Source organism: Cynocephalus volans, chromosome X (assembly GCF_027409185.1).
Source record: "Cynocephalus volans isolate mCynVol1 chromosome X, mCynVol1.pri, whole genome shotgun sequence".
NCBI classification, from domain to species: domain Eukaryota; kingdom Metazoa; phylum Chordata; class Mammalia; order Dermoptera; family Cynocephalidae; genus Cynocephalus; species Cynocephalus volans.
This window is the reverse complement of record NC_084478.1, coordinates 71,728,169-71,743,957: the sequence shown is the minus strand read 5'-3', so window position 1 is coordinate 71,743,957 and position 15,789 is coordinate 71,728,169. Positions and strand designations below refer to the sequence as shown.

General features: G+C 50.1%; 2 protein-coding genes across 2 annotated transcripts; one reads left to right on the top strand and one right to left on the bottom strand.

Annotated features, from left to right (window-relative positions):
• Nucleotides 1–3,414: 3,414 nt before the first annotated feature.
• On the top strand, nucleotides 3,415–4,116 carry ERAS (ES cell expressed Ras). The gene has a single exon (XM_063083037.1). The coding sequence runs from the start codon at nucleotides 3,415–3,417 to the stop codon at nucleotides 4,114–4,116; it is 702 nt and encodes a 233-aa protein (XP_062939107.1).
• Nucleotides 4,117–5,499: 1,383 nt separating this feature from the next.
• On the bottom strand, nucleotides 5,500–10,502 carry PCSK1N (proprotein convertase subtilisin/kexin type 1 inhibitor). The gene is made up of 3 exons (XM_063082970.1): nucleotides 10,389–10,502; nucleotides 6,234–6,706; nucleotides 5,500–5,824 (listed from the first exon to the last, which is right to left on the bottom strand). The coding sequence occupies exons 1-3, from the start codon at nucleotides 10,500–10,502 to the stop codon at nucleotides 5,629–5,631; spliced, it is 783 nt and encodes a 260-aa protein (XP_062939040.1). The 3' UTR covers nucleotides 5,500–5,628.
• Nucleotides 10,503–15,789: the final 5,287 nt, after the last annotated feature.

Below are 15,789 nucleotides of genomic sequence, written 5' to 3'. Positions count from 1 at the left end.
TTTTAACTTTGGGTAGGTGGGAAACCCTACCTCCCTGGCCACAGGGCCAATGAATAATGAAGGAAAGAGGGAGTGGGTCTTCATTGGGTCAACCCCCGGCCCATCCATTGCCCACAAAAACCAACTGACAATAGAGCAGGCAGCTTAACTGGCTCCACTGGAGATTAAATGGTAGAATCCATGAGAAAATGAGTGCTTGCCTTAGAAATGGGGGCCTTGCAGCCAGTGCCAGCCACACCCTAGGCCAAGAAGACAAGAAAACTATGAGGAAGTGTCCTCACCAGGCCCGGTTTCTCCATGGGTCTCATTGGCCTGCCTGGGGCAGGTGAGGCCCAGGTTTAAGTTGGATGTGGTGGCCATCAGTAGCTTCCCCAGGGAAGGAGTGCCTACCATTGGCCAGAGGTAGGAAATTAGAGGACAGTTTTGGAGTTTTATTTCTCCCACATAATGAGAATTGCTTTGGCAGCTCTAGGGTGTCAGGGCTGTGGTTTCCAGGACTTTTCTTGATGGCCACCTTATGATCCCAAGCTGACCACTAGGGTCCCACCCAGTCAAGAAGAGGACCAGGGAAGGGCAAGAGGGCTGGGGCCTTTGTCCAGACCCTCCGGATGCCCACTCACAACCCCTGTGTACACTTTATTGGTCAGGACTGTGACATATGGCTGCCCTAGCTGCAAGAGAGGCTGGGAAGTGTGTCCTTGGCCACACATGCACCTCCTATCACGTTCTTTTTGCCCTGCCCCATAACCCTTCCGGGCCAGCTCTTTCCCTCCAGGAACAGCCACGACCCTCTGTGGGCTACCGGAAAGCCGGCTGGAGGCGGCACGGGCTCCATGGCCTCCAGGAGGCCCCCACAAAACGGTCGGGAAGTCTGGCTGTCCAGGTCAAAATCTGACCCCCCCAAACGCGAAAGCACATCGCGGGGACGCGGGCGGGTGCACGTGCTGCAGAGGTTGAGGGGCGCGTGCCCGGGGCGGGCGGGGGACAGGGGCGCCGAGGAGGGCGGTGCGCTTGGCCACTCCCCCACCCCAGCCGCGGCCGGTGGGGGAGCGGCTTGCCCCCTGTCAGTCCTGTCAGAGCCGCCGCCGCGACAGCGCACCCGCCTCTCCCGGGACGCAGGTGAGGCCCCAGCCCGGCCTGGGGGTCCGTCCGCGCCGTGCCGCAGGGCCCGCGCTGCCCGCTTCCCCTTCTGGGGAGCGCGGAGAGCAGGCGGCCTCCCCAGCGCTCGGGAGTGCTCGCCGAGAGTCGGCCGGGCGCTCCGGGCCTCGGCGTGCGCGGAAGGGAGGGCGCGGGGTCACAGTGGCGGGGTCACTGCGCCCCGGCGAGGTCGTGCAGGCAGCCCCGAGAGGGACTGCGAGGCCTTGCGCTTGGGGCGAGCCGCCCCGCGCTCCCGCCTCACGCTCCCAGCACCTCGGCTCTGCCGCCCGGGTCAGCAGCTCAAAGGGGGCGGCCACAGGGTCTCGAGGCCTCGGAGTCACACCAGTAGCACTCGCCACCGCGAGTGGCTCTGCGGGACTTAAGGAGACAGGTTAGGTGACTTCGGGCCAGTCCCGCCGCCCACTTCTTTGAGCCTCGCTGCTGCTCGTGGGTGAAGCAGGCCGGGGGACGACACCCTGGGTCCCGGGCACGTCCTAAGCCTTCAGGAGACCAAAGCTGCTGCTCTTACTGTCACTATCACAGTCCTGGTCACCTTGGCCAAGAGGGAAGAGCCCTTCGCACACTGCCTACCTCGGAGAATGTGACCCCAGATTCCCAGCTGCTCAGGCCCCAAACGTGGGACTCATCCTCGACCCCTCCCCTGCCTTTCAATGTCTAGGGAAGGCGCGCAGTTGCACCGCCAGAATCCACCAGAACCCGACCTCTCCTCTGCACTGCACCGCGCCGCCTCCTCGCTGCAGCAGCCTCTTCGCTGCAGCCGCCTCCTCGCTGCAGCCGCCTCGTCGCTGCAGCCGCCTCCTCGCTGCTGTCCTCGGCCTCCCAGTGTGTCCTCACAGCTAGCTCTTCTCCCTCTTTCTGTCCTCACCCTGCTCTCTTTCTGGGCGAGCACATCCACTTTCAAGGATCCCTCTTGGATGAGGATGCCACAGCTGGATTCCCATCTGGGTCCCTGCCCCACCCCCACCCAGATCTCCAGATCCCAAACTCAACAGAACATTCCATGGACCCCTCAAACCCACCATCTGGCCCCAAACCGCCACTGCTCCCGGGTTTCCTGCGAGGCAGTTGTAAACAACCATTGTAGTGCATTTAGGGAGGGCACTCCCTGAGCCAGAGGACCTGGGGATGTATTCAAGGAGTTAATGGCGATTTACTATTAATAGCTAACACTCATTGAGCACCTGCTGTGTGCCCATCCTCTGCTAACTTGCAACTTCCTTACTTACCTTGTTTATTGTCTCTTTCTCATTGCCTGAATCTAATCCTCTCCAGGGCAGGGATTTGAGTCTGTTTTGTTCACTGTTCATTGTATTACAATGGCTGGCATGCATGAAGATTCTTGCATTAATGAGTGAAGGTTAAATTATAATTTTAAAAGCCTAACATCAACTCAGCACCTGCATGCTTATCACCTACTACTGAAGTATATTTTACTTATTTATCTTGTTTGTTGTCTGTCGCCCGAGGACCGGGGGCGGGAGCGGGGGTGGGGGGGAGGAAGGTTTGTTGCCTAGCTTTTGTCCACCTTTGTCTCAACAAATATGTTGAATAACTAATAAATACTAAACTCTAATGATAATGGCTAACCCACTACATGATTTACTTACGAATATTTGTGTGGTTTACTGTATTACCTGCCTCCACCTTTTAGAACATAACCCCCCCCCCCAATAAAAAATTTTCAAAAAGAAAAAATAACCGAAGGAAATAGAATATAAACCCCCTCGGGGTGGGAATATTCTGAGTACATACTGTCTAACAGGCGCTGTGGCGGGCTGGGGTTCAATGGCGACCAAAACATACAAAATCCTGCCCTCCCGTCACAATGGGGAGGGACTGCTAATGGGCGCCGGGACTCTTTCGGGGGGGGGGGGGGATGAAAATGTTCTAAAATTCAATTATGGTGATGGCTGCACAATTCCGTGAATATACTAAAATCCGTTGAATTGTATACTTTAACTGGGTGGACTTTATGGGATGTAAATTATATCAGTAAAGCTGTTTGAAAAGTCCTGCCTTCACAGAGTTTATGTCATAGAAGGAATAGAGAGAGAAAGGGAGAAAACAACATAAATAATGTGTATAGCATATTAGGAGGTGATCAGCACACGCTAGGCACTGGATAAATGTTGATCCAATGACTCGCAGCTGTCCCTTTGCCCCCAGATGGCCTCCCTTAACCTCTCCTTGTTTTTCTTCTCTCCCTACTTGCAGGGCCTGCTGTCCACATCTCTTCCCTGAGCTACCTGCTGGGACATGGCACTGCCAACAAAGCCTAGCGTCCCCAACCTGGGCCTGAGCTCGGGGAGCCTTAACTCTCAGGAGAAGAGCCCTGGGGCTCGAGCACGCTCTGGGGGTGCTGGCAAGCAGCTGCCTGAGTACAAGGCGGTGATGGTCGGTGCTAGTGGAGTAGGCAAGAGCGCATTGACCATCCAGCTGAACTTCCAGCGTTTCGTGGAGGACCACGACCCCACCATCCAGGATTCCTACTGGAAGGAGATGGCCCTCGGCCGTGGGGGCTGCGTTCTGAATGTGCTGGACACAGCAGGGCAGGCCACTCACAGAGCCCTGCGTGACCAGTGCTTGGCTATTGGTGATGGTGTGCTGGGTGTTTTTGCTCTTGATGACCCCTCATCTCTGGTCCACCTGGAGCAGATGCGGGCCACCTGGGGCCCTCATTTCACCCAGCCCCTCGTCCTTGTGGGTAACAAGTGTGACCTTGTGACCACTGCTGGAGATGCTCATGCCGCTGCTGAAGCCCTCGCACAGAGCTGGGGGGCCCCCTTCGTGGAGACCTCAGCCAAGACCCGGCAAGGTGTGGAGGAGGCCTTTTCTCTGCTCATCCATGAAATCCAGAAGGTCCGGGAGGCCATGGCAAAGGAGGCCAAGGCCAAGCCACGTGGGGTTAAGGGCCGGCACCATAAGGCTATGTGCCACTGTGGCTGCTCTGTGGCATGAAGGTCTTAGTCAAGAAAAGTGTACCCTCCCCCAGGCCAGGGTGATGGTTCCCTTGACATGAGACACTAGGAGCAACTGGCTGTGTGGGACACTGTTGGTGTACTGGGGATAGCTGAACGCCTCTCTTGTTTTCATTTGGTGAGGGGCATTTTGGTAACATGGGGGTGTCTGGTGTTGGTTATTAATGTCACATTGAGAGATCTTGCACAAATTAAATAAATTGATGTTGTCAGGTTTCAAAGCTGCCTCTCTGTCAAGTGTTATGTGGGTGGGACTGAGACTGGGTAGATTACTTGAATTATGAGAATTTTTTTTTTTTTTTTTTTTTTGTCATTTTTTCGTGACCGGCACTCAGCCAGTGAGTCGGTCATTCCTATATAGGATCCGAACCCGCGGCGGGAGCGTCGCCGCGCTCCCAGCGCAGCACTCTACCGAGTGCGCCACGGGCTCGGCCCGAGAATTTTTTCATTCAACGAATTGGGGGGAGCCCACTGTGCGCCAGGCCATGCTTTGGGTTCAAGGGATGTAGAGGCAAACAAAACACTTAAAAACTCCTGCCCTGGTAGATATGACATAAGGCTAGATAGTAATAAAGGCTAGGTATTAAAGGCAGGTGATGAAAGAGAATGACAGGTGGTCGAGGAAAGCCTTATTGAGTAGGTGACATTTGGGAAAAAACTGGCTGGCAGATATCTGGGGCCAGAGAGAATAGTCAGTGCAAAGGCCAGGGTTACAAGCCAGCTACCACCACAGCAACTCCCAGTATCTTCAGGACCTGGGGCAAGAGTACAGATAGGCCTCTATACTATAACTAATATTTAAACATTACAAAACAAGCTAGCAAGCATAAAAATACATCCTCTCCTCCTACCTTGACGGATACACTTAATCATCTGGATGCCCAGGCTCTTATATCTCAGACGCCTCAGTTCTGTTTCAGAATGTGACTCTGGAGAGACCCCTGCCAGGTCCCTCACCGCCCCCCCCCTCATGTGTGCCCCTGGACATCCGAGCCGACTCTACTGAGCTCTACTCACAAGCCTCACAAACAGCACCCAGGAAGATGGAGCCCCTGGAAGATGCTGGTGCAGTCCCTGAAATGGCCTCAAAGCCTCCTGGGCTGAGCATGCCCAAGTGAGGCCTAGAAGGGGTGCACAGGATCCAAGTGGGCACTGCCATTGTCCATGTGGATGCCTCCCCCAGTGAGGAGAGGCATAGACTGAGCAGGTGGTGTCTCTGAAGTGAGAGACAGGGGTCCCTCTACCCTCTTCTAAGGGTGACCACCACCGCTCAGCCCACCAGCCCCTAGAAACCGCCACTCCCAGACAAGCACAGAGTTGCTTCAGGTCGCGTTTATTGTGGGGGCGGGGTAGTGGGGGGTTGGTGGAGATCTTGGGGTTGGAGGACAGCCACAGCGGCTGCCAGGGTAAGCTGCTCTCGACGTGCTGGAGGGGAGCAGTCCGGGTGGCGAGGCGCTCCTGGATCTCAGGTCGCGCGGGATCTGGGCAGTGCTCAGGGCGGCAGGAGGCGGCGCGCCGGCGCCTGGGGCGCAGGGGTCTCCAGGCGTTTCACGCGGAGCAGCGCCCCCAGCACGCCCTCAGGGGGCACCTCAGCGGCCAGATCCTGGTCAGTGGCGCGGCGGAGGCGGCGCGGGGTGGCCACAGCCTCGGAGTCAGCGCTTCCCGAGAGGATTCTCCCCAGCAAGTACCTGCAGCGCCGAGCAGAATGCAGAGAGTCTGCATCCACGTGTCACCGCCCTGGCCCCGCAACCCTATCCGGACACCGGACCATCTTCAGCCCCCTCCCCACCCAGGCGTCCTCAGCCCCTGCTTTCAGGAGACAGAAGTCCCCGCCTCCAATCCCAGAAATATGACTCCCTTGCCTCCCTCTCCCCCCAGAAACCAGGCATCGGAGCCCCCCTCCCCAGGACCGGGAGTTCACGTCCCCTACTGTCCCCCCAGACAGGAATCTTTGCCCCCACACCCTGGATGGAAGATCGCACTCCCTCCTAGGGCCCCAGGACCCCTGCCCTCCCCAGAACTAAGATGAAGCAGCCCCCGCCCCGTCCCTCTCCCTCGTCCTCCCGGGAGGCAGGCTCCCCCCCCCGCGCCTCTTGCCTCAGCAGCTCGGGGTCCACGTCGGGCGTCTCGTCGCCTGAGTCCTCAGCATCCGGGCCTGTGGGGCCGTCGTCGTAGACTGGGGGCCGGGGTCGGAGCGCAGCGGCGGGGGCCGGCGCGGGGACAAGCTGGGCTGCGAGGGCTGCAGGGTCCAGGCGGGCACGAAGCAGGGCGCGGGCGAGCTGCGCGGCGGGCGCGTCGGGGTCGTCGTCCAGGCCCAGCACCGAGTCGGAGGCGCGGGGGGAGCCCCAGACACGCAGCAGCTGCGCCAAGACGCGCGCCTGCTGATCTTCGGCCTCCTGCGCCTCAGCCCGCGCCCGCTCCTGCCGTTCAGCTTCCAGCAGGTGCGCCAGCGCCCGCGCCAGCTCCTGCACCGCGCCCGCCGCCTCTCCTCGGGGCACCGCCCGCCGGAAGCGGCGGGGAGCGCCAGCCTCAGGCATGGGCGGCGACGCTGCGCTCAGGCTGCGGGGCTCCTGCGGGAAGATGAGGTCAGGTCGCGGAAAAAATGTCGTAAACACCCAGCCAGGGACTCCCCAACCCGAGGGGGAGGGGAGGCTCCGTGGACCTACAGCACCCCCAGGTACCACCAAAGGCACCGTGCCCCCCCTAAATATACCAACACCCCTAAGGCCACTGGAAACCCAAATATCTCTAGACACACTTAAAACCACCAAGCCCTTGCAGGCACACCCCCACCCCAGCCCAGGGATGCTTTATTTATTTATTTATTTTTTAAAGATGACCGGTAAGGGGATCTTAACCCTTGACTTGGTGTTGTCAGCACCACGCTCTCCCAAGTGAGCCACGGGCTGGCCCTCCAGGGATGCTTTAATGACTCTCAGAATTTGCCCCGCGGCCCTCAGCCGGGTTTCTTTAAAGGAGTGGCGATGATAGATATGACACCTGTAGATTCTTTATCAATATTGAGGACAATAGGAACCTATAGGAATAACCTTGTTTACATATCATTTGGCATGCATGCAAGTTTATCTGTAGAATAAATTACCCAATGACAAATTTTCAGTTCAGGCAGTCTTGAAACAATTTCAATAAATTTAAAGAAATAAAAGAGGGTATCAAATATATGAGCAAGGAACAAAAGGCCATAAAAATGACCATGAAGACTTGAAAAAGAACCTATAGGACATCTAGAAATATATTTAAAAGGAAAGATGTCTGCAACACATCTTTTGTTGACAAATAGTCAATAAAAGATTAGGATACATAACATAGAAAGAATTTCTAAAAAGTAGTATGAGAAAAACAAAGACAAAAATGGACAAAATATACAATCACATATTTCACAAAAATGGAAATATGGCTAGTAACATATAAAAATAGTTAACCTCATTAGTAATCAGGGAAATGCAAATTAAAATTCCAGTGAGATACTATGCATAATACGTCCAAAAGACTGACAAAAACCAAAAATTCCAATATCAAGTGTTGAATGTAGAAAATGGAAACTCTCATACTTTGCTGTTGGGCACTAAATTGGCAAAATAATTTTGAAGAGCAGTCTGGCAATGTCTAAAAAGATGCACTACTCAGCTATGAAAACGAATGAAATACTGCCATTTGCAACAACATGGATGGACCTTGAGAGAATTATATTAAGTGAAACAAGTCAGGCACAGAAAGAGAAATACCACGTGTTCTCACTTATTGGTGGGAGCTAAAAATTAATATATAATTCACACACACACACACACACACAAAAAACGGGGGGGGAGAAGATTTAACAACCACAATTACTTGAAGTTGATACGACAAGCAAACAGAAAGGACATTGTTGGGGGGAGGGGGGAGGGAGGGAGGTTTTGGTGATGGGCAACAATAATCAGCCACAATGTATATCGACATAATAAAATTTAAAAAAAAATTTTATATATTTATGGTGTACACCATGATGTTTTGAAATATGTATACACTGTGGAATGGCTAAATCAAGTTAATTAATAGGTGCATTACTTCATGTACTCATCATTTATTTGTGGTGAAAACACTTAAAATCTATTCTGTTAGCAATTTACAAGTATATAACACATTGTTATTAATCATAGTCACCATGCTGTACAATAGATTTCTTGAAATTAAAAAAAAAAAACAGAAAAAGAAAATAAATCAATGCTATATTTTTATGATCTATCAATAAGCATAGATTATATTCCAATATAAATAGACAAAGTGTTATGTTTATTAGTTTCCTTCAAATCTAATGAATAAAATATAATAGGGAAGACAAACGAATTTAGATATATGTTAAATCAAAAAATAAAAAATAAAAAATAAATAAAAAATAAAAAGATGCACATATCCTACGACCCACTCCTGGGGTGTTGCACCCTAGAATAGCTTTTGCACGTATACTACTGGACACAAGTTCATGAAAGATTACAGCAGCACTGTTCATAACAGAATAAAAGGGGGGGGGCGGAGAAAAGAAAAGCCTGGAAACAACCAAATGTCCACCGACATACTAAGAATGCATATATAAATCCTGATATACTCACATACTCATGATATATTCGTAGGATATAATATTTTAAAGCAATAAAAATAACTGAATTATAGCCACACACTTCAATGTGGATGAATCTCACCGCCGAAGTACAGCCCAAAACAGGTAAGTTCTAGAATTCTTCTGCAGACTGCCTGAGACTACCAGAAACCACGAGGACTTCCTAGTGACTCCTTGTGACTACCAGGAGCCAGACGCCCAGTATGATTCTTTTTATGATGACTGAAAGCAGAACAAACTAAACAATAGACTGTTTAGAGATATACACATATGTGATAAGCTAAAAACAAAAGTAAGGGATAGACGGACAGAAAAGACAGGATAATGGTTGGCATGTTAGCTCAGTTGGCTAGAGTATGGCACTGACAACACCAAGGTCCAGGGTTCGATCTCTGTACTGGCCAGCAGCCAAAAAAAGAAAAAGAAAAGGAAATACAGGATAATGATTACGGAGGAGAGGGGCTACCATGGGGAGGAGCGCACAGGGGCTTCTAACTGTTGGTCATGCTCTATTTCTTAGGCTGAGTGGTGGGTACACAGAGGGGTTATTTTATCATTATTCTTTACGTTATACATATGTTAAATATTGTTACATATATAATGTTTAATAGTTTTTAAAATCCCGCATCCCTGAAGAGGTAGAGGAGGATGCTGCTCCAAGTGCTCTCGCTTGGCACCCACCACGCCGCAGCTCGGGGGGAATTACACACCACCCATAATCACAGCCTCACACACACTGACACAGACTAACAGGCCTGAGATGTCACATATACAAGGCAACACTGACACATCCACACGCAAGGAACTGCACCCGTTCACATCCACAGCTGCTCAAGCAGTTGTCAAGCCACCCAGGTGCAAGGACACGCACCACTCTTAAAGGCACAATGCAGCAGAGACATCATGGCTCCTCTCCCCATGATGACACAGCTCCATAAAGAAGCAGAGAGAAACAGCCTCGTGAACACATATACAAAATCCCAGGCACTGGGTCCAACAGTACCAACATGAAAAGTGCGTAAGGAGATGCAAAGACCACTCCCTCCCAAACCAAAACGAAATCACACAGACACACATAAACACACGCCCATGAGCCACGCCATCACGCGTACACACGGTACCTCTGAGAAAACAGCCGGTCCTACAAAAAAAGCCACACACAGGAGCACCCCCAGTATTACACACACTACGCACTCGAACACACAGGGGCACCTTTGTAGGACGCTCGGAAGCGGCCAAACCAAAGGACACACACAAGAACACGACAACCCCACACTGCTGTCATCACACCACGAATACACACATCGATGCGCGCACACCCTTCCTTAATGATCCCTAGTGCCGTGGACAGCGCCACAGGCGGCGGGCGGGGCGAGGCCCGGCTGCCGAGGTGTGGGCAGGGCGCGGCTCCTGGACTACGCCACCTGCACACGCAGAGGCCGAGCCTGGTTTCGGGTGCGCCGGCATGGCCTGGGCACGGACTGGCGGCTGGAGCTCGTGTCAACCTTGCCGAGCTCTCCGCACATCCCGTGGAGCTGGCTCCAGCGAAGGGGAGGCAGCGCGGCACCAACCCTCGCCCGCAGCATCCTCCACCCCCACCCCCATCCCCACCCCGTGCCGGACTCAGGTCTCACCTTTACCGGCCGCGCGCACAGAGCGGTGGGCGGCCGAAGAAGGCCGAACAGCAGCAGCACCATAAGGCCGACGCCCCCGGCCCGCGGCCCGCGGAGCAGCGGCGACCCCGCCATGCTGCCCCACCGAGCCGGGCTCCGGACGGGCTGACTGGCTGGCAAGTGCGCAGCGCCGAGGCGAAGCGGCAAGGCTGCGGTGCTTTGCGGCTGCGCACGCCCCGGGACCGGCCCCGTCCCCCCACATCCCTCCCCCCACTCCACGCAGGCGCAGCCTCGGGGCTCTGGCAGCTCCTCCATCCCGCCAGTAGCCATGGAGATGCCCAAGGGGCAAGGTAGAGAGCTCGAGCCTGCGCTGGCGGTTGCCATGGCAGTTGGAGGGCGGTTGCCAGGGCAACAGACCATGCTGTAGCCTTAGTACGCGGGCAGGAAAAATTGACTCAGTGGAGTAGAATGGGGGTCCGATCCCCACCTCTCTCTCCTAGGGGAGGAGGCGGATTTGACTTTGTTCGTTGGATGAACAGTTACGGATTGCCTGCTATGGGCCAGGCGCCCTTTACAGGAGATGGGTTCAATCCAGGTGATGTGACCATGCACAGCTCAGTTCAGCACTCTAAGGCTCAGCCACTCGCCTGATAAAGGGGTTACTAGTAATTGCCCCCTGAGTGGCGTTGAAGGTTTAATAAGGATGACATTCAGTAGGAGCTCAATAAAATGCTCCTTTCCATCCTCTCCTTGTCTCTTTGCTGGTACCTTCATCTCTCCATGGCTCCCTGTATTTCCCTTTCTGTCCTTACATGCCCATAGCTCTCTGTCTTCCTCTCCCCATCTGTCTGTCTTTGTCTCTCTCTTTCTCTCCCCTCATCTTTTCAACCTCCCTCCTGTCTCTGTCTTATTTTACTGTCTGTATCTACTTGTTTTTCCATAGGTACATACATACATACATACATATAGATTTTACCCATATATTGTTCCAGAAAGGATTTCAAGCCACTTAAAATGATACAGCAAAGGAAATGAGATTTTGGTTAAATCTATGTGTATCCATAGGGGAAAAAACGTTAGGAAGGAAATGTTAACAGTGGTTATTTCCGGGTGAGAAGATAACTAATGGTTTAGACTTTCTCCTTTACATTTTACTCTGTCATCTGAAAAATGTTACAAGTGTGTATTACTATTATAATCAGATAAAAGCAATAAAAGTTTTCATTTTGGAATTAAAACAAAATATAGTAACATGACATAAATTAAAAGTTAAGAAAAGAAAGATTCATCTATGTTGCCATGGGTGTATCTAATCCATTGACTAACTGCCTCCATCTCTTCAGTATTACAAACAACTTGACAATGAAATCCTTATACATACACATTCTGTTATGGACCTGAAGATTATACACCCAGAAACGGTATAATGGACATACACTTACGGTGCTTCCCATGACCCTCGACTCCTGGTATTCGCATGCTTGAGTGTGTGCATAACCAAAGATGACTGGCTGTAAGTGATTACATGTACATAATTATATTAAAACCAGGCTGAAATGACCATCTTGTAAGGAGATTCTCACTCCCTTGCTGGCTTTAATGAAGCGAGTCGCCAGTTTGGGGAACTTTAAGTGGCAAGGTCTAGAGGCTAGCCTCTAGGAGCTGAGGGTGGCCTCCAGCTGACATCCAGCAAGAAACTGAAGCCCTTAGTCACATAACCACAAGGAACTAAATTCCACTAACAACCAAAGGGAGCTTGGAAGCAGATCCTTCCCCAGTCAAGCCTCACATGAGATGTCAGCCCTAGTGGACACCTTGATTTCAGCTTGTGAGACCCTAAGCAGAAAACCCAGCTAAACCATGCCCTGACTCCTGACCCACAGAAACTGTAAAACAATGTTGTAAGTATGTTGTTTTAAGCTGTGGTAATATTATACAGTGATAGAAAACCAATATAAATGGTATAAATAAGATCTCTATGGAGAAAAGGTTAAAACTTCATTAAAAGGTATAAAAGATGATCTGAATAAATGAAGACACATTTCATGCTCTTAGATTAGATAATTTCATATTATAAAGATTTCAATACTCTCCAAATTAATATATACTTTCAATATAATCTCAATTTAAATCCCAGTTGAATATTCTGAAGAAAATCAATAAAATTTGTTTTTAAATATACATAAAAGAGTCCATGCAAAAATTCGTGCACAAATGGTCAAAGCAGCATTATTCATAATAGCCAAAAAGTGTAAACAACCCGAATGTCCATCAATAAATGAATGGGTAAGGGCCGACCCGTGGCTCACTCGGGAGAGTGTGGTATTGATAACACCAAGTCAAGGGTTAAGATCCACTTACCGGTCATCTTTTTAAATAAATAAATAAATAAATAAATAAATAAAGGGGTAAACAAAATGAGGTGTATCCATACAATGGAATATTATTCAGCCATAAAAAGGAATAAAGTTCTTATATATGCTACAACATAGATGAATCTTAGAAACATTATGCAAAGTGAAAGAAGCCAGACACAAAAAGTCACATATTGCATGGTTCAGTTTATATGAATTGTCCAGAATAGGCAAATCCATAGACATAGAAAGTTGATTACTGGTTGCCAGGGGCTGTGGGGAGAGGGGAATGGAATGAGGAATGACTGCTAATGGTTACAAGATTTCTTTTCGAGGTGATGAAAATGTTCTGGTATTAGATAGTTCTTGGGCACAGGGGCTGAGAGGATGCAGTGCCTCTGGGGGCAGGGATGAGGCACACACCAGCACAGAGCCGCAGTGGCCTGTCACCTTGCAAAGGACAGTGTGGGGCTTGCCAATCTTGTTCTCCCAGTAACCTATCCGCACAGATACAATAGAGAGCTTGGCCAGGATGATGGCCCCTCGAAGGGCGGTGGCTACCTCCTTGGAGCACTTAACACCCAGACAACATGGCCATTGTAGTCCCAGATGGCGAAAAATGCCTTGAACCTGGTCAGGTGGCCAGCACGGGTCTGCTTTTGCACCAGCATAATCTTCAAAACCTCATCCTTGAAGGATGCCCCCAGGAAAAAGTCAAGGATCTCCGCTGCCGAAGCATCCCCCACCCCCACCCCACCCCCGGAAACCGCCGCGGGGCCTCCCATTCCAGGGTCAGCGGGGGGCTTTTCTTACCCCCACCTCTAATCTCTGAGGAAATCCTGTTGGCTCCACCTTCAGAACAGATCCAGAATCCACCCCCTTCTTAGCACCTGCACTGCCAGCATCTTCAGCAGTCATCTGGACCCTTGCCGTGGCCTCCTTCCAGGGCCCTTGCTACCACCCTCACTCCTACAGGCTGTCTTACACTCAGCAGGCAGAGGGACCCTGTTAAATTCTCACTCAACTAATGTCCCTTATCTACTCAGAACTTAGCCCTGGCTCTCATCCGAGTAAATGCTAAAGTCCCACCCACAGCCCACAGGCCCTGCATGATCTAGCCCCTCACCCCTGTGACCTCACCTCCTACCACTGGCCCCTCACTCACTATGCTGCAGCCATGCTGCAGCTATGCTAGTCTCCTTCCTGTTCTTCAGACACACCAAGAATGTTCACAACTTCAGGGTCTTTGCACTTGCTGTTTGCTTTGCATGTGGCTTGTTCCCTCATTTCATTCTGATCTCTGTTTAGACATCACCGCTTCAGGGAGGCCTTCCTTGATCTCTCTACCTAAAATCCTCTGTGTCTATAGTCTGCTTTATTTTCCAGTGCAGCACCTATCTCTTCCCCTCCTATTATCTCTATTGGTTTATAGACTGTCTCCCCAACTACAATGTAAGTTTCACGGAGGACAAAGTCTTTGATTTCTTCACCATCTGAAATCAATTAATGTAATAGACCTTATCAATAGAATAAAGGACGAGAACCACATGATAATCTCAAAAGATGCAGAAAAAGTATTTGACAAAAATTCAACATGCCTTCATGTGTTTTTATCAAGAATCAACATATCAACAAACCAAGAATAGAAGAGAAATTCCTGGGCCAAGCCCGTGGCGCACTCGGTAGAGTGCGGCGCTAGGAGCGCAGCGATGCTCCCGCCGCAGGTTCGGATCCTATATAGGAATGACCGGTGCACTCACTGGCTGAGTGCCGGTCACGAAAACGACAAGGAAAAAAAAAAAGAAGAAGAAGAGAAATTCCTCAACCTGAAAAAGGACATCTATGAAAACCCCTCAGTTGACATCATACTTAATGGTGAAAGACTGAAAGCTTCCCCGCCTATGATCACGAACAAGACAAAGATGTCCTCTCTCACCACTTCTATTCAACATTGCACTGAAGGTTCTAGGCAACAAAAAAAGACATCGGTATTGGAAAGGAAGAAGTAAAACTCTCTTTCTGCAGATGACATGATCTTGTACGTGGATAATCTTAAGGAATCCACAACAAAACCATTAGAGCTAATAAGTGAGACCAGCAAAGTTTCAGGATACAGGGTCAATATACAAAACTCAAGTGCGTTGCTATACACTAGCAATGAACAATCCAAAAATGAAAATAAGAAAACAATTCCATTTACAATAGCATAAAAAAGAATAAAGTATTTAGAAAGAAGTTTAACAAAATAAGTGCAAGATTTGTATATTGAAAACTATAAAAACCACTTAACATAAGCTCAAATCCAATAATAACTTATTTCTACCACCCTTTTTTCAGACACTCCATAGTTCCCATGGTGTGTGGTCTCCCATTGCAGCAAGCCAGTGAACACGACTTTGTTTGACTATAGCTGTATTCCTGGCAGTCTTTGATGCATAGGCATTAACATAAATGGGGGTTTCACTGAGGTTCAGATGAAGCCCTCATTACCATTGACTGCATATATCTGAAACCTAGTGTCTCCAGCCAATTCAGTCACCTCCCTGTCCGTGCCTGAGAGGAAGTTTACATTCAACTGAACATAGACATTGAGATGAAGCCCTTCGGTTGTGATTTATTTTGTTTTGTTCGTTTTCCTAGGAATAAGGATCACTAGGACTTTGGTTATCTGATAGATATGTATTGTAACTTGGTAAAATTGTTTTCTAGCCTTCTATCACCTACTTCTCTGGTCTCTCTGCTTGTATAGTATGAGGGTTACAGTTAATTGTGTAGTTGAGTGTTATTTTTCAACAAAAGGATAAGTCTACAGGGAGACAGTGAATACAGGCCTGATAAATTCCTTTATCTCAAGCTGACCATGGGGGCTGAGGAGTTCAGAAAATCTCCTCAGACCAGCGGCCTTTGGACAAACATTGTCTTGGATCACCATGACAAAACCTTCTGTGGTCTTCTTCCTCAGTCCCTGAGAATTGTTTTTATTTTTGGTTTCGTCTGCCCAGAATCAGGACGGATTTTTTCCCCCTGGCCTATGATTGGTGATGATTGGCCTTTGGCCAAAACACGGA